Source organism: Lissotriton vulgaris, chromosome 12 (genome assembly GCF_964263255.1).
Source record: "Lissotriton vulgaris chromosome 12, aLisVul1.2, whole genome shotgun sequence".
Taxonomy (NCBI): Eukaryota; Metazoa; Chordata; class Amphibia; order Caudata; family Salamandridae; genus Lissotriton; species Lissotriton vulgaris.
Window position 1 is genome coordinate 645,369,168 of NC_141700.1, and position 22,936 is coordinate 645,392,103.

The 22,936-nt window shown below is 50.5% G+C and overlaps 1 protein-coding gene across 1 annotated transcript in view; it reads right to left on the reverse strand.

Moving 5' to 3' along the window:
• ZC3H18 (zinc finger CCCH-type containing 18) overlaps positions 1 to 22,936 on the reverse strand; it is a 449,445-nt gene that overhangs the window by 346,841 nt on the left and 79,668 nt on the right. Inside the window, exon 4 of the mRNA XM_086945597.1 lies at positions 21,661 to 21,809. Coding sequence (XP_086801723.1) covers positions 21,661 to 21,809 — 149 coding nt within the window. The remainder of the gene's footprint in view (positions 1 to 21,660; positions 21,810 to 22,936) is intronic.

Below are 22,936 nucleotides of genomic sequence, written 5' to 3' on the forward strand. Positions count from 1 at the left end.
CCACAGACACACACAGAGCCAGCCACAGACACAGACGCACAGAGCCAGCCACACACACACACACGCACACAGAGCCAGCCACACACACACACACACACACACACACACACACACACACACACAGAGTGCCAGCCACACACAGAGTGCCAGCCACACACAGAGGGCCAGCCACACACAGAGGGCCAGCCACACACAGAGGGCCAGCCACACACACACACAGAGCCAGCCACACACACATACACACAGAGCCAGCCACACACACATACACACAGAGCCAGCTACACACACACACACAGAGCCAAACACACACACACACACACACACACACACACACACACACACACACAGAGCCAGCCACACACACACACACAGAGCCACACACACACACACACACACACACACACACACACACACACACAGAGCCACGGACACAGAGCCAGCCACACACAGCCAGCCACACACACACAGCCAGCCACACACACATCCAGCCAGCCACACACAGCCAGCCACACACACACAGCCAGCCACACACACATCCAGCCAGCCACACACACACAGCCAGCCAGCCAGCCACACACACACACAGCCAGCCACACACACACACAGCCAGCCACACACACACAGCCAGCCACACACACAGCCAGCCACACACACACACAGCCAGCCACAGACACACAGAGCCAGCCACAGACACACACAGAGCCAGCCACAGACACAGACACACACACAGAGCCAGCCACAGACACACACACGCACAGAGCCAGCCACACACACACACACGCACACACAGCCAGCCACACACACACACACGCACACACAGCCAGCCACACACACACACACACACACAGCCAGCCACACACACACACAGCCAGCCACACACACACACAGAGCCAGCCACAGACACACACAGAGCCAGCCACAGACACAGACGCACAGAGCCAGCCACACACACACACACGCACACAGAGCCAGCCACACACACACACACACACACACACACACACACACAGAGAGTGCCAGCCACACACAGAGTGCCAGCCACACACAGAGTGCCAGCCACACACAGAGGGCCAGCCACACACAGAGGGCCAGCCACACACACACACAGAGCCAGCCACACACACATACACACAGAGCCAGCCACACACACATACACACAGAGCCAGCCACACACACATACACACAGAGCCAGCTACACACACACACACACAGAGCCAGCCACACACACACACAGAGCCAGCCACACACACACACACGGCCAGCTACACACACACACACACACACACGGTCAGCCACACACACGGCCAGCCACACACACGGCCAGCCACACACACGGCCAGCCACACACACAGAGCCACACACACACAGAGCCAAACACACACAGAGCCAAACACACACACACACACACACACACACACACACACACACACACACACACACAGAGCCAGCCACACACACACACACAGAGCCACACACACACACACACACCCACACACACAGTGCCAGCCACACAGAGCCAGCCACCCACACACAGAGCCAGCCACACACACACACACAGAGCCAGCCACACACACACACACAGAGAGCCAGCCACACACACAGAGAGCCAGCCACACACAGAGCCAGCCACACACAGAGCCAGCCACACACACACAGAGCCAGCCACACACACACACAGCCAGCCACACACACACACAGCCAGCCAGCCACACACACACACAGCCAGCCAGCCACACACACACACACAGCCAGCCACACACACACACACAGTCAGCCACACACACACACACACACACAGCCAGCCACACACACACAGAGCCACACACACACACAGAGCCACACACACACACAGAGCCACACACACACACAGAGCCACACACACACACACAGAGCCACACACACACACAGAGCCACACACACACAGAGCCACACACACACAGAGCCACACACACACAGAGCCACACACACACACAGAGCCACACACACACACAGAGCCACACACACAGAGCCACACACACACACAGAGCCACACACACACACAGAGCCACACACACACACAGAGCCACACACACACACAGAGCCACACACACAGAGCCACACACACACACACACACACAGAGCCACACACACACAGAGCCACACACACACACACACACAGAGCCACAGCCACACAGAGCCACAGCCACACAGAGCCACAGCCACACAGAGCCACAGCCACACAGAGCCACAGCCACACACACACAGAGCCACACACACACACAGAGCCACACACACACAGAGCCACACACACACAGAGCCACACACACACAGAGCCACACACACACACAGAGCCACACACACACAGAGCCACACACACACACAGAGCCACACACACACACAGAGCCACACACACACACAGAGCCACACACACACAGAGCCACACACACACAGAGCCACACACACACACACAGAGCCACACACACACACACAGAGCCACACACACACAGAGCCACACACACACACAGAGCCACACACACACACAGAGCCACACACACACAGAGCCACACACACACACAGAGCCACACACACACACACACAGAGCCACAGCCACACAGAGCCACAGCCACACAGAGCCACAGCCACACACACACAGAGCCACACACACTGTTGGACAGGCCACGTGAAGGGCTTGCTCCCTCCCCGCATGACAAGGCCCGAGCCCGGCCCTCCAGGTGTAACCCACAGTAACCACCCGCTCCCCGTCTCATACGGGACCCCTGCCCCCGGACATCCCTGCATCATGGGCCCAAATCACTACCGGCCCCCTCGCCCGGCCTGGGCGCCATCTTGGACATTGCACCACGAGGCCGCGTGGCCTCCGATCGACCCTAACCCTGGGCCTGGCCAGGCCCCGACATCCCGGCACCACCATCCACCCAGGAGGTGAACGGACCACTTGGCAGGTCAATGGGAGAAAGAAGTGTCGATGGCTCTCCCCCGCCAGGTGCCGATCGCCCCCAGCTCCCCCAGGCGCTGGCTCCACCCCCCTGCTGGGTGTCTGGACTCCCTCATCCCGGACCTCCCGACCTCCAAGTGCGAGGGTCCGGACATCAAAGGGCGCCAGACCTATAACTGGGGCAGCTCCAGAGCAGGAAGGCAGTTGTATCCTGGAGTCGAGAGACGCAGTGAAGAACTCATCCTTGACGGACTACTGGCGCTGCCGTAGTCCTGCCTTGCGAACTACCGTCTTGCCTGCTGGCGCTGCCGCAACCTTCTGAAGCCTTCATCCTCGTCGGGACCTGCTGGCGTGGCCGCGGACCGTTTGTAACTACCACCTTCTCGGGACCTGCTGGCTCCGCCGCGGCCCGATCATCTAGAACGTCGAGCTCGAGGATTGTGAGCTATCCATCTTATCATCGCATCTACCAGATTGGTAACGAGACTGTCCCGCTACCCCTTCTCCCCAAACCAAGAGACTAGAATCGAGGGGACCCCTGAGTCCAGCCCTCCTTGTACCATTCCACCGTACTTATCGAATTACTTATAAAGAACGTTAAACCTTACTTCTGTGTGGTGTACCTCTGTGGGGGGGAAGTTACTCGTCTGTACGATCGCTAGAGACGGCTCTCCCCGGAGACCTCTCCCCTTGTCCTCGGCCGACCCTCCCGGTCCGTCTAACATTGGTGGCAGCGGCGCGATCCGAATCGACGCGTAATCGTACAGAGAGTAGCTCACCCCACGACGAAACCACAATGACAACCAAAGAGAGCGGATCCACCGAGAAATTCCAGATGGAGAAATTGGAAGAGTACAGCCATCGTGAGTTGAAACAATTCTGCATGGAACTAGGTATCGCTACCACCGGTCTGAGTACTAAAGACGATTTCAAGCACGCCATTGAGTCATGGGCAGAAACCGGGGCCGTCAGACCCCCGGACCAAAATGTTGCAGCATCAGAGAGAAACACCACGGCTCCCGAGGAGCGAGGAACGGGTCTCTCGCAGGAAGAGATCCAAGAGAGAGAAAAAAAACAGACTACATGAGTTAGAAATGGCCCGGCTCAAAATGGATGGCGAACTCAAATTAGCCGAACAAAAACTGAACCTAGAACATCTGCGGCTCCGAGAAGAACGGGAAGAAAAACAGAGACAAAGAGAACTCGAAGAAAAGAGACTAGCGTATGAACACGAGCGCAAGCTAGCAGAAATAGACTTACGTAAGCAGAACAAAGAATTAGGGGTGCCCGAGCAACCGCGCACCCCAGGAGCAACAGAAAAGAAAGTACACATCCCCAAGGATGTCGTTCGAGAATATTTCCGAGATGACGACATACAACAATGGTTCAAGGCCTACGAGTTCGCTATGACCTCCCACCGGATCGATCGAAGTGACTGGGGAGCCGGGCTATGGGGGAGGTTCGTCAATGAGGGCCGCGACGCCCTGTTTCAGCTCCCAGACCACCTGATGACCTCATATGACCACATGAAGGCTAGCCTCCTCACCCGCTATGGGCTCACACCCGAAATGTACCGCCAGAGGTTCCGAGATTGCACCCGGATCCCGGGTACGACTTGGGTGGAGTATGTGAACTATTTCAGTCGAGCCTTCGAGGGTTGGATCAAGGGAAGCAATGTAACGACCTACGAGCAACTCTTCAATCTCATGGTGTGGGAACACCTATCTAACAACTGCTTCGTCGAGCTCAGGCAGCACCTCCTCGACAGTAAATTGACTGATCCACGGCAGCTCGCAGCCGAGGCTGACCGGTGGGAAATCACCTGAGTGGGCCGGAATGGGCCACATGAACAGAACCGGAACAACCACGGTCAGCACCGTCCCCGAGGAGGAGGAGGGGGCCAGGGACGAGGAAGAGACAACGCCCCGGCCGCTCCCGCTGCCAGCACCCCACCCCCGGCCAACCGGGGCAACCCCCCGGCGCGCCCGGGGTACAGAGCCAATGTCACGTGTCACCGATGCCAGCGAGTCGGCCACTACGCAAATGACCCGAACTGCCCACAGAACCAGACTCTGAGACCCCGCCAGATGGCTGCCGCCGCCCTGGGGGAAGAACAAATCTCCGAAGAACAAGAGTGCTAGCAAGAACACCAAGAGTGGGAACCAGCCGCCATGGTTCTAGCATGCCTAGGGGGAAGAGACATGGTCCCGCGGGCCCCCCTACCCGCCAACACCAGGAAGTACAGCCAGTGGGTGAACATTAATGGACGCCGGGCCGAAGCCCTACGTGACACAGGGGCCAGTGTGACAGCCGTCCGCTGTCACCTGGTGACCCCAGAACAGATCCTGCCGAACACTCTCTGCCCTGTCCGTTCAGCCGACAATTCGGAGAGTCTATGCCGGATGGCCTGCGTCCCCTTCGAGTGGGGAGGAGTCTCCGGCATGTTGAAGGTAACGGTCCGAGATGATGCCCCCGTGGACTGTCTCCTGGGGAATGATCTTGAGAGTTCCCCGTGGGCCGCCGTAGAGAGAAGAGAACACCTGGGGATGTTGGGCCTCCCGGACTGGGCGTGCGTAACCACCCGGTCCATGGCCGCCCGTGCCATCCCCCGACCTGAAGAACCAGAATGGCCAGCACCTCCTCCCCCGGTCGCTCCAGCAGAAGACGCCGACCGGGCCGACCCTCAAGAGCAAACCCCCGAAGAGCTCGCTCAGCCCCAAGACCTTCCCGACCTGGCTCAGTGGCGTCAAGAAGGTGGGCCCACCCAGGAACAGTTTCGTCAAGAGCAGAAGACCTGTCCCTCCCTCGAGGGACTCCGCCAACAAGCCCTCGCCCAGAGCGCAGGGGATACCTCCGGGGCCCATTGGGTCTATTGGGACAACGACCTGTTGTACAGCGAACAGAGAATCGCGGAGTTAGGGGCCAGTCGAGTGCTAGTGGTACCCCTTTGCTTTAGAGACTTCTTACTGAGCCTGGCCCACGATGTCCCCCTGGCTGGCCACCTGGGTCAAGACAAAACCTACAATCGCCTGGTGACCCACTTCTTCTGGCCCAAGATGAGAAACGACGTCCTCAACCACTGCAGGTCCTGCCCCACGTGCCAAGCCAGCGGGAAGAGCGGCCGCAAACTCAAAGCACCTCTGCAACCCTTCCCAGTTGTCGCCACCCCGTTCGAGAGGGTGGGAATAGACATTGTGGGGCCCCTGGACCCCCGTACAGCACAAGGACATCGGTTCATCCTGGTCCTGGTGGACCACGCCACCCGCTACCCCGAGGCTGTTCCCCTGCGAACTGTGACAGCCCCGGTGGTCGGCCGGGCCTTGATGGGGATCTTCTCCCGGGTGGGCTTCCCCCGAGAAGTCGTCAGCGACAGAGGCACAAACTTTATTTCCAAATACATGAAGTCCCTCTGGCAACAGTGCGGGGTCACCTACCGGTTCACGACCCCCTATCACCCTCAAGGAAACGGACTAGTCGAGCGGTTCAACCGCACGCTCAAAGGGATGATTGGGGGGTTGGAAGAGCCCCTCCGTCGCCAGTGGGATGTGCTACTGCCGTGCCTCATCTTTGCCTATCGAGAAGTCCCCCAGAAGTCCCTTGGTTTCAGCCCGTTCGAACTCTTATACGGACACCCTGTGCGAGGGCCGCTCAGCCTAGTCAAAGAAGGTTGGGAGATGCCCCCCCTGAAGAACCCTCCAGATGTTTTCAAGTACCTCTTGACCCTACGCAATCAGACCAGGCAATTCAGAGAAATGGCAAAAGCGAACCTGGAGGCCAGTCAGGAAGACATGAAAAGGTGGTACGATCAAAATGCCTCCTCCATCGAATTCGAACCCGGCCAACAAGTGTGGGTGATGTCCCCCACCGAACCATGCGCCTTGCAGGACAAGTGGACAGGGACCTTCAAAGTGGTCGAGCGCAAGAGCCCTGTCACCTATCTCATCGATATGGAATCTGCACGGAACCCCCTCCGGGTCCTCCACGCCAATCGATTAAAACCCCACTTTGTGCGTTCGGAGCTCTGCCTCCTGATGGCGACAGACAGCGGAGCCGAAGAGGATTCCGAACCACTCCCTGATCTCCTACGGACTCGGGAGAAAGATGGTTCCGTGGACGGGGTCCGACTCTCAGAGGCCCTCACCCCGGAACAGCGCCAAGGCTGCCGAGACCTCCTACTGCAGTTCGCGACCCTGTTCTCCCTCACTCCAGGGGTCACCCCCTGGTGCTTGCACGACGTGGACACTGGAGACAGTCCCCCTATCCGACATCGGGCCTACCGCGTACCAGATCGGGTATGGGCCTGCATCCAGGAGGAGGTGGCAAAAATGCTCACGCTCTGGGTCATCGAGCCCTCAGACAGCCCCTGGGCCAGCCCAGTGGTACTGGTCCCCAAAGCGGCCGCCCCCGGCACCACTCCTGAGCTCCGGTTCTGCGTCGACTACCGGGGCTTGAACGCTGTCACCAGAACCGACGCACATCCCATCCCCCGAGCAGATGAACTGATCGACCGCATGGGAGCTGCCCGCTACCTCAGCATCTTCGACCTGACAGCGGGCTACTGGCAGATCGGTCTCACACCCCGGGCCCAAGAACGATCTGCCTTCTCCACTCCTGATGGCCACTACCACTTCAAGGTCATGCCATTCGGCATGAAGAATGCCCCAGCAACTTTCCAGCGGCTAGTGAACCAGGTCCTGGCGGGACTTGAGGAATTCAGCGCTGCCTACCTGGACGATATCGCTGTGTACAGCCGCCACTGGTCCGACCACCTCAACCACCTCCGAGAGGTTTTGCAGGCCCTCCAACGAGCCGGCCTCACGATCAAGGCCAGCAAATGCCAAATTGGCCACTTCCACCCATGACACAACACAAGCAGCTGGTACTGAAGGAGGACCAATACTTCAGAGTTACCGCCCCATCACGCAGGTACCACAAACACTCACCTATGGTGGAGATGAAGGTGGTGTTGAAGGCATCGTCGGAGAAGTGGAAAAGCACGCAGGTCTTGCCCACCCCAGAGTCGCCGATGAGCAGCAGCTTGAACAGCAGGTCACACATCTTCGCCATGGGGAGGTGGCTGGGGGCTATGGCCTGTCACCGGACAGGGGGCCTGGAGACATGTCAAAGAATGCGAGCCGCTTGCTCTCTCCTCGTCTGAAAATAAAACATCAAAACATCTTGATGCGGGCTCTGGGAGACTGGGCGCGGTGCCATTGAGGGGACGGTTCACCCCTTCCGCCTCCCATGAGTAATCCAGGGGCCGCCTCCGAAGCCGGCAGCCAGCGGCGCTGATCTCAGCCGCGGGCCCCTGGCGCTGGCCGCGCGCAGCACGAAGAAGCGTGTTGTGGCAGTGCTTATGCTTGCGCAGGTAGCCGCACTTGCGCACTTCGTCCTCCGGCTCCTCCTGGACCTGGGAAAGCGAAGCACTGGACGAGCGCTTGCGTGGGTGGTAGTGGCTCTCCTCCGGCGGCCAGCAGCACTCTCCGCCCGGGGTGGAGGGCGAGCCCGTGTCCAGCGGGTCCTGGTAGTTCAGCACTCTGGCCATGGCCGCTCGGGGGGGGGGGTCTCTCCTCGCTTTCACTCACCCCGGGCCCTCGGAACCTGCGCGTCCGGCAGGCAGAACCAGAAACACTCCGTACACACTCACTCTCACCGAGGGAGGATCAACATCAGCCGCGTGCCGAAAACATCACGTGACCCGCCGCCTCCCTGCGTCACGCAGACACCTCCGGGCCTCCAGACTGCAGGGAGGCAGGGAGGCAGGGGGCGGAGGGGGTGCTGGCGACTCAGACGAAGAACCAATGCGACGCACCTAGACACAATGGCCGTCTCCTGTCTGGGACTTTCCCGGCGCCATGCCAGGCAGAGGGATTTGTTTTCGCATCAAGGGATTAGAAAAATACAGTGGGGAGCTATTCAGAGAATCTGAAATATTGTTTTGTGCACTCCGCAGGTAAGAAGTGCACCGTCAGTTCAGGCATCTATCTTATTAAATGTGTTTAAACATATTTGAATGTACGCGCCCACGAAAGCACTGTCTCGAAATTGTTACTCTTTTTTTTTTTACAGTCTATTCATTTTATAACAGGATAACTGAGTCCCGCTGCATGATTGGCTGCTCGTGAAAAGAAGGGACGCTTGTACTCAACGTATTTTTTCCAGTTGTAAACAAGTGCTCACCATTTGCTCTAAGCCCCGCCCTTTTCAGACTGGGGGGGGGGGGGGGGGGGGGGGGGGGGGGGGAGTGTTTTTCTTTCTCCCCTCTTCTCCATTGGCTGGAATGTAAACAACGGGCGTGTTTTTGAGTTCTTGTTTACCATTCCAGCCAAAGGAGAAGAGGGTAGAAAAAGAAACTAAAAAACACCCCCCCCCCCCCAATCCGAAAAAGACGGGGCTTAGAGCGAGAGAATGACGTCACTGCGACCTCTTCTCCAATGGCTGGCCGCCGTTTAGGAGGCCAGACAATGGAGAAGAGGGGTGGGGTTTACTTTCGCTACACAGAGTAACTAAATCTCGCCAGCGAGACTGCGCATGTGCGCAGCCTACGCTAGCCGAGACCTAAAAAAGGAAGGGGAGGGTTGGGGAGGGGGAGGGGGGGAGAGAACAAATGCAAACCGACATTCCCAGAGTACAGCATTGAAATCCTAAGGTTACATTTATGCCAGGACCGAGATACTGTACAATATCACATTCCACACAATTAAGAGATGAAAAGGCACCATATGTGATCTGAAGCTTTGGGCCATGCAAGTAGGCAGTCATATAATTGTTTTTAAACTTGGGTACTACCGGGGGGCATGGCTTGGCTGCCGAGCGGAATGGCTGCCTAACTCAGCAGCTCCGCCGACCAAGTGACAAATCCGGCATTGATCCGTACATCCGACGCTGCATTTCGGACCCACGACAATCCTACACACCTTATAGACCGTCATGGTCTGCTCCCAAGAAGGTTCGGGGCCCAAAAGTCTGTGGTGGGGGCAGAAAATGACAAGCGCTGAATACGGAGGCGCGGCCTGTAAACAAGGACAAGCCGGGGTCTAGCTTTCTGCCCAGCCTGCGTGAGCGACGTGCGGGTGCCCAGCGGAAGTGCGGAATTGCTCAGAGTCCACTGAGACCTGCAGAGCGAGCACGAACACCAGACGGTGAGCAGCGCCACACAGCTAGGATCCGACTGGGTGAGTGACACCGCCGCTAACTCCGGGGACTGTAAGCCGAGGAAAAACGTGCAGGGCTGCCACCGCGGAGTGAAAGCTGGACGCACTGTGCGGCACCGGGCGATGATCGCATGCTGTGAGCGGTCGGGACCGGACGATGAGAACGGGGAAGAGCAACTCCTGACTTGATTCGGGCTATTTCTGCACCAAAAGTCATACCATTGGGGGTTCAGGAGCTATAACGAGTGCAATGGTAGCAGGCATATAACAATTGAAGTGCATGGCCCAGAACCGCCATTTTGGGAAGAGCCAACTTGCTCCGCCCGCACGCTATCCGTCTTAAGACTACTAGGGTAGCTCGAAACGAGAACAGGTGCACGCCTAGACCCTAGAGACGCTCAGCCGGTGCTGGTTGCGTCAATTAAAAGGGAGACATAATGTACGGTGCACTGCACTCCAGACTCAGTCTTTGGCCCCGCGTCCCTCACTACAGGAAGGCAGAGCGAGCTTGCACAGGCCGTGGCCCGGACTGATCTCCGTTACTGAACACGAGGCTGCGGCATTTGAAGACATACGTGGGTTGCGCACAGGACTGTACCTTGCAAGCGGCGATTATAGCCAGACGATAAGTGAGTGGTGGTGTGAGTACCTGTCCCATGAGGATCGTGGGAGTCTGAATCACGAGTGTGCTGGCAGAGGAACATTCTAGCAGCTGCAACGCGCCGCCTGCGTGCATGGTGCAGATCCAGACAGACCTGGAAAGGCGATAGTTGGAGTCACCAAACGGAGCATACCTTATCGTTCGTTGCCCTACGAGGTGTGTGACTACAAACTGAGACACCATGGGAAAGCCTGACACGAGGCAACCAAAAATTACTTTTGATAAAATGAAGCAGAAAGCAGCTAACCAGGATCAATCAGATCCAGATACAGGGGGAGAAGGCGCAAGACAATTTCTGGCTGAAGACATTAGGCACATGTTTCAGGACTTAAAAACAAGCCTGCAAGCAATAAATACCAAAATGGACACCCTGGCCGTCCGGATAGATGGCATCACGAGACGCATGGATAAGCAGGAAAGCAGGGTGAGCGTGTTGGAAACACGTGTAACTGAAACAGAAGAAGGCCAGACCGAGAAAGAGAAGAAAATTAGAGGCATGGACAAAGTCCTGGAAATAATCCAACAAAAGAACGAGGATTTGGAAGCGAGATAGCGCCGGAATACTATACGCGTCACGGGCGTGGCGGAATCCACAGATATACCAAACATGAAGCGCTATATAGAGACCATGATGAAAGACCTTTTTGATGACGGTTTGTCCCCCATGTTCCTAGTAGAGAGGGCGCATAGAACACTAGGGCCTAGAGCTAAACCAGGAGCCCCACCAAGGCCGATATTGGCCCGGATCTTAAATTACAGAGACAGGGATGCGATACTGCGAATGGCGAGGGACAAAGGCAAGATACAATATAAAGGAAATAACATAGAAATGTATCCAGACTTTACTCTGCAGGTGCAGGCAGCCCGCAGAGAATTCATACCTGCAAAAAAAGTATTTCAACAAACGGGCACGAAATACATGCTCATTTACCCGGCGAAGCTGAGAGTACAAGGTCCAGGAAAGCCAACATTCTTTGTTGATGTGAAAGCAGCGCTCCAATATACTAAGCAACTGGCCAAAGAATAGAAACCAAGGTCTACTCCAGAAGAACAGGAGCCAACGGACAGGCTAAGTGACATTGAATGATGTATATAAGCTTTGTATTCACTAATTAGACCTGACAAATAGGGATGCGACACTGCAGAAATGTGGGGCGTAATTCCGCAGTGGAGTGGGAGCTAGCTATGTACGCTAACAAATTCAACTGACGGGTTCAGTTGGGTCCTGGAGATGCAGTGATCGTAGTTGCGCTTGGTCACCCTGTCACAAGTACAGGGTAAGGAGGTGGTCACCCCGCGTACCCTCTGGGATGATTCCCATAGTTCTTGCACCCACTGAGATGATTCCCTATGATTGTTATTCTATTTCAAGTTGGGATTCTGCGGGGGGTGGAGATACACAACCTGGTTGGGGGGTTGGTGTGGGTGGGGGGAGGACGGGGAGACAGTTTTTATTATTTGCATTATCGTTAAGTACTGAGTCACCATGCATGTTAACAAGCTGGAACCTTGAGAATGATCGTTTTGAGATTTATGGTATAGGCCTGATGTCTGCAGAGTGCGGGCCTCTTGGGATGAAATTCACTATGACCACACTACAGTTGCAGTTTTGGCGGAAGTCGCCTGCTAATGTTTTTTTCTTAGCCTGTGTGATGGCAGGGAACACTGATGCACATACTGTAAACATATTGAGATGTCTCACGTGGAACATGCGGGGCCTCAATGACCGTAGGAAAATCTGACTTACACACTCGTATTTAACAAGACACGGAATCGATATCTGTTTTTTACAGGAAACACACCTGCTAGGAACTGACACTACCACTCTCAGGAACAGGCGGTGGGAGGTGATTGCTGCTTCAGGGTACTCTAGCTACTCCAGAGGAGTGACGATAATGTTGAGAAAGGGTCTACACTGGCACACACATAACACAATTATAGACCAGGACGGTAGATACATAATATTGGTAGGAGCGCTTTACAATACACCTGTCGCCCTTATGTGGGGGGGGAGACTTTAATGTTCCTCTCTCTGCGGAGCTTGACAGACAGGGGGCCTCGCGCGCACATCACCCTAAAGCAGCTGAACTCTTACATGAGATAATTGATGATCTCCTTCTGACAGATTCATGGAGAGCCACGCATCCGATGTGCAGGGAGGGAACTTGCATAACACATCACAGAAACGCCTGGTCGCGATTAGACTACTGGCTGCTTACAAGAGATTTGCACGCTTGGGTGACCTTGGGCCTCGCACCTCGCCCGCACTCTGTCGGACCACGCCCCGCGCAGATTAATATTAGAATACCCCCGGCATACACACAGCCTTTCACATGGAGGTTCCCGTCTGGAGCCTTGCGGGATCAGGTCTTCCGTGAAGGCCTTAGAGCCAAGATCGAGGATTACTTCACACTAAATGAAGGCTCGGTGGACTCACCTGGGCTGCTATGGGAGGCCTTCAAGGCTGTTAGGAGGGGAGACTGCATAGCCTTAAAGACTGGGGTATTACGAGATATCCGAAACACCTTACAGAGACTGGAGCGAGAGATTCAGGACCTTGAGAGGCAGCAGGTAGATAGGCCATCACACGACACGCTTGCCAATATAAGGTCCAAACTCAGTGAATACCAGACTGAGGCGGAGAGGGAGATAGTGTATTTACACAAACACGCGCAAGCGAGGAGATATGGCGAGAGTGACAGGCCTGGCAGGACACTTGCAAACCTGCTCCGAACGCCCAGGAGCAACTCTTATATAGCCGAAATACATACGCCTGATGGTACGGTACTGCGCACGCCTCCTGAAATACTGGAGGAGTTTGCTGGGTATTACTCTGAGCTTAATACCTCTAGAGTGTCCCCATCGCAGGCTGATTTGACTAACTACTTAGACGAGATATGCCTTGCGTGGTTTAATGACGGCACGCGACAGTACATGGAGCTGCCGTTCACAGTAGAGGATATAAAACAGGTTATCAGCGCCATGCCGGGCAATAAGGCTCTGGGGGCAGATGGTCTGACAGCAGCCTTTTATAAGGATTATGCTGACATATTGGCTCCCTGGCTGCACCGTATGTACCAATAGGCACTGGAGATCGGTATGCTACCGCGCACTGTCCGAGAAGCTACAATCATCACGATCCTGAAGCCAGATAAGGACCCTGCTAAGACGGACTCGTACCGTCCATTGTCCCTTATAAACCTCGATGCAAAGATCTATGCTAAATTGCTCGCTGATAGTAACGCCGATGGTACTATTAATTGCTCTGACAGATTAGTCGGGTTTTGTTTCCGGCAGATCTACTGTGCACAACTTGAGAACCTTTTTTGGGATACTACATTATCTGGCTCCACATGTGCCTGTACCTCCCTCAGTCCAATTTCATTCCCCCTTTCAATTGTTACGGACAGGCTTATATGATAGCGGAAGTTTTCCCGCTTTTTGTTGTGTAAATGTTATAATTGTATAATATAATTGCCATCTTTCTTTCTTTCTGTCTTCTCCAAATCACAAGAGCACCCCCTTTCCTATTCACTGACTATACTCCGATAGTCTTTTGCTCCGTTTATAATCATAATTGTTTTATGAAGATGTAAATAAATATGTAAATCTTGGTACAATAAGAACCCAGAGTGTGGTTATAATATATTGTTCTTGTGTCAGTTTGAAACTGCTACTTTTGGGTACAGTTTTCTTCACTGCATTCAACGTGCTTATAAGTAATACCAACTCCAATATATCTCCCCCCGTTGTTTGAATCAATGTATGCAGATTTAATCGCATCATTATAACTCTTCTTCACCCTGCGCTAGGCATTGTACTCTTGTTTTCACATACACTATCGCAGGGATTTGCAGCATGGCTGCGTGTGTTCTTTCTTTCTACCTCAGCTCATGCTGAGATATCTCCAATCTGGAACTGTAGGTTAATCGTTAATTCTTGTCTGAGCGCCAAGATACCCGTAGGGTGATGGCAGCGCTATATAAGAACATAATACAATACAATACAATTTCCAGATCAGTTCCAAGCAGACAGGCGGCTGTGAGTTTTGGATAGACCAGTATCTGTGTCAGACCAGCAACCCCACCCCCCGTCTAATGTCGCTATGGCTAGTGGTGACAAGGATACACAACGTACAGAGGGGTGAGAGGATAACACCTTCTTCACCCTCCCGCTCAACAGTTTAAATCTCACAAAATGAAGAGGGATTAAGAAGCTACATGATGGTAGTTAAGTGTATGGGAATGCGCCAATTTTATAAAACTGCCCTCACACACAGCAAGCTGTGTCATGCTTCATCATAGGGCTGCCAACACACCTCCGTATCAGCCAAACGCTGGAGGTGGAGCAATAGGTAGGGGAAGACAATACATCTCAAAATGTGATATGTGGAATCACAGGTGAGATAATGGTGCAGAATACGTGATGACAAGTGATATAAAACTGGTAACAGGGAGTCCTATCGTAATTTTAATATTAGGTATGCTGTCCAGATCCAGAGTAAAAACGAAAATGTGGATGGTTGGTTGGTTGGAGAGCTTATAATGAGATTCCAACCCCTCCACTCTGCATAGGTGTCGACATGTTTCAGCCAGCAAAATTAATACCCCGGCTTTCCTCAGGACTCTCACTACTGTAATCCCTAGGTGCTGAACCACCCTCCTCACAATTCAGAGGAAGAAGGGGATATCACCTCAAGTGGAGCTCCTCACATTTGGAGAGGAACCTGAAACGATTTAAAAAACAAAAACAAAGTGAAGTGTTCTAGTGAAATGTGCTTCATCCAACAATTCATAACGTATTGATTAATACAGTGCATTATGCCTAATCACTCATCTATCTCCACTGAAGTTTACTCGCACCTCCCCTGAATTGAGGGTGAGGGTGGTTACTTCCAGTGTTATTGCTAAATAGCTATTATGAAAAATAACCATGCACTCCATTGCAACATATTTGAAATCTAGAAGTACGGCTATAAACAAAAAGAACACAACAAAACGCGGAGCACCACACAAACACCCAGCGCCAATCGCTCAACAAAACTTAGAGTTTAATAAATTTGTAAACTCGAAATGGCGGGTGAATGAGAACAGCTGCCTATTAGCATTCTCTGTGAGGAAAATAAAAATATAATAAAAGATGGAAGAAATTCTCATATGAAGAACCCAATACTAGATTTCTCATGTAGAACTTGATAATGAATTCCAGTACTGCCACCCATCATATGTGGAGCATACTCTAACTCAGAGTTTCCACTCTCATTTAGTTATAGCAATGAATCTCCCATATTAAATGAAACATCCATTACTCTTCAACCATTCCCAATCATGTCTGGTTTGCGCTGTGCTCTTGGTAGAGGAAATAGTACGACCTCTGCTATAAATCTCCCTGTTATCAACCTCCATTCCATTCAGGGTCAGATGTTAAACCGCAGTTTTACCCAGGACAAACACATTTTCGAGCAGGTAAAGGGCTATCTCACCCATTATTAGACTTCTCCTGCTAGTCCAAAAGCTCTAACGAATTTAAACAGCCTAAACGTGTGGTCCTGGTCTGCATTGATTAAATGTCCCCTCACGTATTAAGTATTCATTCCCGTTATAGCTACACGCATTTACTACAGACTAAACCGCTAATACTGCTCCCTGCCCCCGCTTACTGCTTTAGAGGTCAGCTGTTAACCAATGTAATCAGTCTCTCCTGTGCCGCGTGTAGAACAGTTCCCGCCCAGCAACATCTCAGGCGTCTCTCTAAAACACTAGAGAGCTAATACAAGGGTGCTCGAACTAATGGACCCCGGTTCGTGGCCACCTTTCCTCCACAACACACCTCCAGTTTAAAAAAAAATGTTATTGGGAAAACATTTTTCAATTTTTAGTGTTTAATTAAAGGACAACCACATGCTGTACACAATTTTTTCTGGGAAGACGTTTTTCAATTTTTTATGTTTATTGAAGCATAACCACACACTGTACCCAGGACGTAATCGTGCTAGTTTGAAAATATTAAGCAAAGGAGATAATTTAGGGTTAGGGGTGACACTGTGAGCATTGGTAACAGAACAGGTTTTTTCCAGTCAGATATTGTTCTGGGAAAACCAGTGTGCCCCTCACCATGGTGACACTGGCACCTGTAACTTTCAGGGCTTCTATCTTAGTCCTATTCACTGAGGGGTACTTCAGGTATTTATTTAAATTAGGGGGGCCGACAGACAACGTGCCTAACCATCCCTCACCTTCAGAGACTAAAACAGCCTCAGTGTGGCCTCCGATTTGCTCTGGGTCCACTATTGATCCCATCTGGAAATTTGCAACACCAGTAGAAACGGGAGGGGGACTAGGTGCTGGTTTGTTGGGACATGCAGGATCTGCAGTTTGGTGTCCTCCTTGTTATAGTGGAAACACCAGGCCTTAGTAGGATCAACGTTTTTCACTTTATATACACCAATGGGCTGGGAAGAGTTCATGGGCCCACTCCCCTGGACAGGATTTTGGGGGCGTTAAGAAGACTCAAGTTTTGTCTTTGGGTTTCTCATCCTCTTTTCTCTGGGCAAGCTTTGTAACCTCTTTCTTCTGGTCGTCCCCAATAGTTGTCTTGGTCACACTTGTCTTGATCCAGTGGTCCGCCTTCTTTCCCAATTCTTGAGGAGAAAGTGGAACTAGGTCTACCAGATACTAATACAACTTTTCACTGATGCAGTTACTCAAAATGTGTTCTACTGAATAGTCTACAAATTCCACCCAGGACTGACTAAGGGATTTCTGAGCCCCCCCCCCCCCCCCCCACCCCACCCCCCCCCCCCGAATTTTAATTCTGTACTCCTCAGTAGGGAGTCCAAATCCCTCAACCAGGGTACCCTTCATGAGTTCCCAAGACTCTGCTTCTGTCCTCGTTAAGGTCAGAAGTCTGTCTCTGCACTTATCAGAGGACAGTTCGCAAATAAGTGTCCCCCAGTGAGTTTTCCTTCCTTTTCTGGCCCTTAAGCCCTCTCAAAGGGAGTAAGCCACTTGGTGATATCATCACTATCCTCAAATTTAGGGACAATCCCGTTGAGGATTTTAGGATCATAAGATCCTTCCTTATATTGATTTTTTAAATTGCCGCCACCATTGATGAGTCCTCGGACCATTTCTGTTCCTTTCTCCAGAGCTAGAAGCCTAGTCTCTAGCTCTAGTCTTTTGGTCAACCTTGCTAAAGTGTTGTCCCCCTCAGTGAAGTTGTCCTCACTGCCTGGTACAGAGATAGCCCCATCTCTGTAGGATCTAGACCATGAACCCCTTAGATTTAGAAGGTATGACACATAGTTCCCATCCTCCATAAGTAGTGGAGGTGGGTGGTTTAAAACCTCATAATCCTCACTACTTTACCGATTCTCCTGATGGCCCTCTTATTCAGCAGTGGGGTGGTCCCTTGCATACCCTGCTAGGAACTCCTGGAGTTGTATTCTGGTAGGGATGGACCTAGTTCTTATTTGCTTAGCATTATGGAGAAGTCTTAGCTCTCTAACTTCTATGTTGGAATAAGGGCGAGGTCGAGCTCCTCAACCATCTTCTCTAGGTTGCTCATTATTTTACTAAAGTAGGGATTCCTTTTAGAAGACCTACAAGTCAAAGTACTCCCGCCTAACTTCAGTGACTTAAGTTTCTAAAAAAAAAAAAATTACTACATGGACTTAACACAAGGCCCCAACAAGACTTTTAGAAATTTGAAAAGTAGTCAATTAAAAAAATGAGTTGTACTACAGTAATTTTTTGGATTCTTGCCATGTGATCCGAGGTTGGCTGAGTTAGTCCTATAAATCCAAGGCTTTACATCCCACCGCTGATTCACCAATGTGAATCTATGAAAGATACCCCAATACTGGATAAGAAAACAAGTTACTTACCTGTAACTACAGTTATCCAGTATTGGTATCTTTCTTAGATTCACGTGCACCCACCCTCCTCCCTGTAGAACTAGTTCTCAGTGATTTTAGGGATATTTACTTCCCACTTGTGCTAGGAAAATCTGAGGAGAGCTGCTTCTGTTGGGAGTGTTCTAGAGGGTTTTGATAGCTGATTGGTTGGAGCGGACTTTTGGTCCTTTTCCTATAAGGACATAGATAGGCTACTAAGATATAGCCTTTGGCTTCTTTTGGCCTATTTATTCTTATGGCACTCTTTTGTATTTTACAGTGAGACTCCCATCTCAGAGACGGGGAATGATTCAGGTTGCTTAAACATATTCCTTTTAAAGAGCACATTTCTCCCCATCTTCGGGCCTTACACTGGCTCCCGATTGCCAGTAGAATAAAATTTAAAACTCTTATTCTGGCCTATAGGTCCCTCTACGGCACCTGTCCTAATTATTTGAGAGCCCGTCTGCCTAGATATACACAGTCCCGCTCCCTTCGTTCAAATGATCAGGTGCTACGGAGTGTGCCGCGAGTCAAAAGGGCCAGATTGGGTGGCCGGACCTTTTCAGCCAACGTGACCCGTCTCTGGAATTTCCTACCTCCTGAGCTGCGAAAGGCTCAATCAGAAACAAGTTTCAGGAGACAGCTTAAGTCGTGGCTGTTCTCGGAGCATCTATAAGTTGCAGACTCCCAGCTAGCTTTCTTGTCGAGCCCTCACAGCGCCGGGACGCCTCCTAGTTGAGGCAGCTGTTCGCGCTTTATAAATACTAGTATTATTATTATTATTATGTGAATCTATGAAAGGTACCCCAATACTGGATAATGAAGAACTCTGCATCAGATGCGTGAAAAATTTGGTCTTACAGGAATGTGCAAACTCGGAGCACAGATTACTTTATATTACTTATAAACTTGAGTTCTCCTCAATAAATGGTTATGAAAAATATCGCACCGCCAGGGGCTCTTTCAACACCGTCACACATTTTTACTTCACTTTAAGTTAGTGCCCATCTTTAATCATCCTTTATATACCACCAATACAGCAGTGCTTAACAGTAGAACATTTGCTTGCTGATTGGAAAAATATTCTGAGAAGACAATATGCTGAATAAAAAGATTCTTTAACAAATGAGCTAAAGAGATTCTTTAGCGAGTGTGCTAAAATTACTTCTGCAGGGAAAAAAAAATACTGAATATCCTAAAGCTCATGTGGATGATACCAAGTCTGCTTTATCTCTCACGCCCACCCATTCCCGTAGAATACCTCATTGGTCAGCTTTCAAAGACCCATCTTTCCCAGATCTCGCTAACAAACTCAAGTCCCTTAAGCCACGTCTTTTGAAGATGGAGTCTTACCATTGTCCTTAATCAAAGTTCTCTTTGGGGGTGCTCTTTTATCCTCTACTTACCATTGTCAATGCCTCTCTTCAGGGACATCTTCCCAGAAGCCTTCAAGACTGGCCAGATCCTCCCACGCCTAAAGAAATCTATACTAGACCGTGATAACCTCACGAACTAACAACCCATCACTCACATACCATTCATCTGCAAGATTATTGAAAAGGCATTCTAGGTTCAACTTCAAGATCACATCAATGCTCACCATCTCTTGCACAACTACAGCTCTGGCTTCAGATCACGCTGCGGAACAGAGACTGTCAACTTGCATATCATAGACAATGCCTTGTTAACCACAGATGAAGATTATCCTTCACTCGGATATTGCTGGACCTCTCAGCTGCTTTCAACAGTCGGCCATCCCATCCTCATACGTACCCTCTAGTTGCGAATGAGATTCACCGACACTGTCCTTCACTAGTTTTCCTCCTACCTTTAGAACCAACATCAGTTTGTTGACACGGACAACACCAGCTCACAACAGATTCCAGTCACATGTAAAGTGTGCCAAGGGTTCAATATGGTCTAGTGTCATCTTCAATTGACAGCTTCGAACGTCAACTCTCACTGAATGCCAAATCACTTGGATTCATCCTGGGCCCAAATTTCTCCCTCAAGGAACACATTGCCAAAAAACACAAAGATGATGTGGTAACAGCTCTCCCTTAGAAATAAAGTCAAACTGTTACTTCCTGAAAGCATCTTTTGTACTGCCGGTCAAGCCTTTGTACTCTTGCATCTGGATGGTGATAATGCACTACTCCATGGCCTCACGGACTATACATTAGCATAAAAGGCATCCTATATGCCACATTAGGTCTCATCAGGAGCCTGACGAAATATTATCACAGCAATTTCTCCTTGAAGGAACTTAATTGGCTCTCCTGGTCAACCTGCACCATCTTCAAAACTAGCTTTGTCAGAACACAAACAGCAACAACATAGATAATGGGACCCCCTCTATATGGTTAATTTGATGACCGGGGAAAAGAGAGGACAACATCAAAGAGAACAAAACTAGTATTCCCCCGTGGTCAATTTATACATTCCTCTATGGCATAGAACACAAACAGCACCCTCATGTATCTTGCAGTCAAGCCACCATCTCAGGTAGTTCCAAGTAAACAAGCAGCCAGGCCATCACCCGATTGAAGACTAAGAAGTGTAATAAAAAAAGACAAGCCTTTTCCATCAATGAACACCTGATCTGGAACATCATCCCTGGATGCATCAGGATCACCCCAAAGCTGTTACAATTTAGGTAAGAGTTGAAGACTGACCTCTTTAAAGACTGAAGCTGTAGATAAAACTGCTGAGTCAAACCAATACCATAGAAAATGTACCAGGTAAGTTGTCTATGATGAAGCATGCCAAATAGAACTATGTAGATGAAAGTCAGTTTAAAAAACACAGGAGTTTGGCTCTCCAAATAGCGAGGCCCCTTTATTTACATTGAGGTTAATTCTAATTATATGACTTTAACCTTTACCTTCTCCGCTTAACCAAGTTGCTTCTTAGAAGCTAGCAAGTAATCTAAGTCTGCAAACAAGCACTGCACAATTGATAGATTCATAATCCCAAAAACTATTTTAAAAAAATAAAAATCAAGAAAACGTACCCATTGGTTTGCTGGCAATAGGGCTGGAACCCCAGCAGGAGGTGCACAGTTGCCAGCGAAGGGATCCTGCTTGGGTATAAGTGAATAGCTTCCTTTATCATTCATTCCAGGGTGGAGAAATCTACAGTCCATTCCCCATGTGCAGTTCCCTAGAAAATAAAGATACCTAAATTAGGGTAACATTAGGCTTTCAACAAGACTCCAGAGATTTTGCTTACCTTCAACAAAAGGAAGAGCTACTTTCCTGTAAGAGTAATGTTGCCGCCACAATTTATTTAGTAGCTCTATAATATCATGCAAAGCACCTCAAATGTTTGTTTATGTCTTTTTTGTGGCTTATTTGTTTCATTTTGAGCTGAAATTCTATTTCCTTCATTTTGCAGCCCCAATGCCATCTTTGATTCCATTCTGCAGCAGAAGGAATTGGAAGAGGATGTAGCCTTGCGGCTATAGCGGTCGACCGCAAAGCTGGGGAACCGTGTTAGCCTTTCAGCAACAACGCTCAACATCCCCGGATTCTGGGCAAATCACTTAATGTCCCAGTGCCTAACAAAAAGGAATGTGTCCATCTGTAACAAAACTGATGCTCATGTAAAGCGTTCTGATACCTGATATCTTCAGGTCTAGTTTGCGCTATATAAAAACTTTTAAAAAAATCAAAAAAGGAATGAGTGGCATGGTGGAATACTTTGAAATGAAGGAGAGAGCCTGCAACTCCAGATAACACGTTTAAGTAGGAGAGCTAGTGAGGAATTAAACTGAATTTACCATCAGCATGGTATATTCTTTACAATTGTATAATGGAAAATGAAGTAGTAAAGCAGAAACAGATATTATACTTATTCATATGGTGCTAAAACTGCACTGAAGCAACTAAGTTGGGTGCTTCAGAATCTTGTTGCTAATTTGTCATGAGGGGAGAAGGATTTTTCTAACATTGTTTTGTTAAAGCCACCAGATTTGCTTCAGTTTAGAGATCATGGTGGGTTTGCTCGAGGAAGGAGCTTGGGTGGAAAATAATGTTGGGGTGTGGCTTTCTTATTGCCCAGGACATATTGTTTGGAATCAATGGCAACAAGTTTTCATGTTTATTTTGTCCACTGGACAAGAAGGCCAATCCAACGCTGCCATTTGATACCACAGAATGGATCTGTAAAACAGGATTGTCTTCTACTAAGAAAAGGTTAGTATCCATAGGTACAAGTTGTTCAATGGGTATATAGGATTAAATAAAGGAAAACCATTATTATTAGGGTAGCACTTACAATATTCAGAT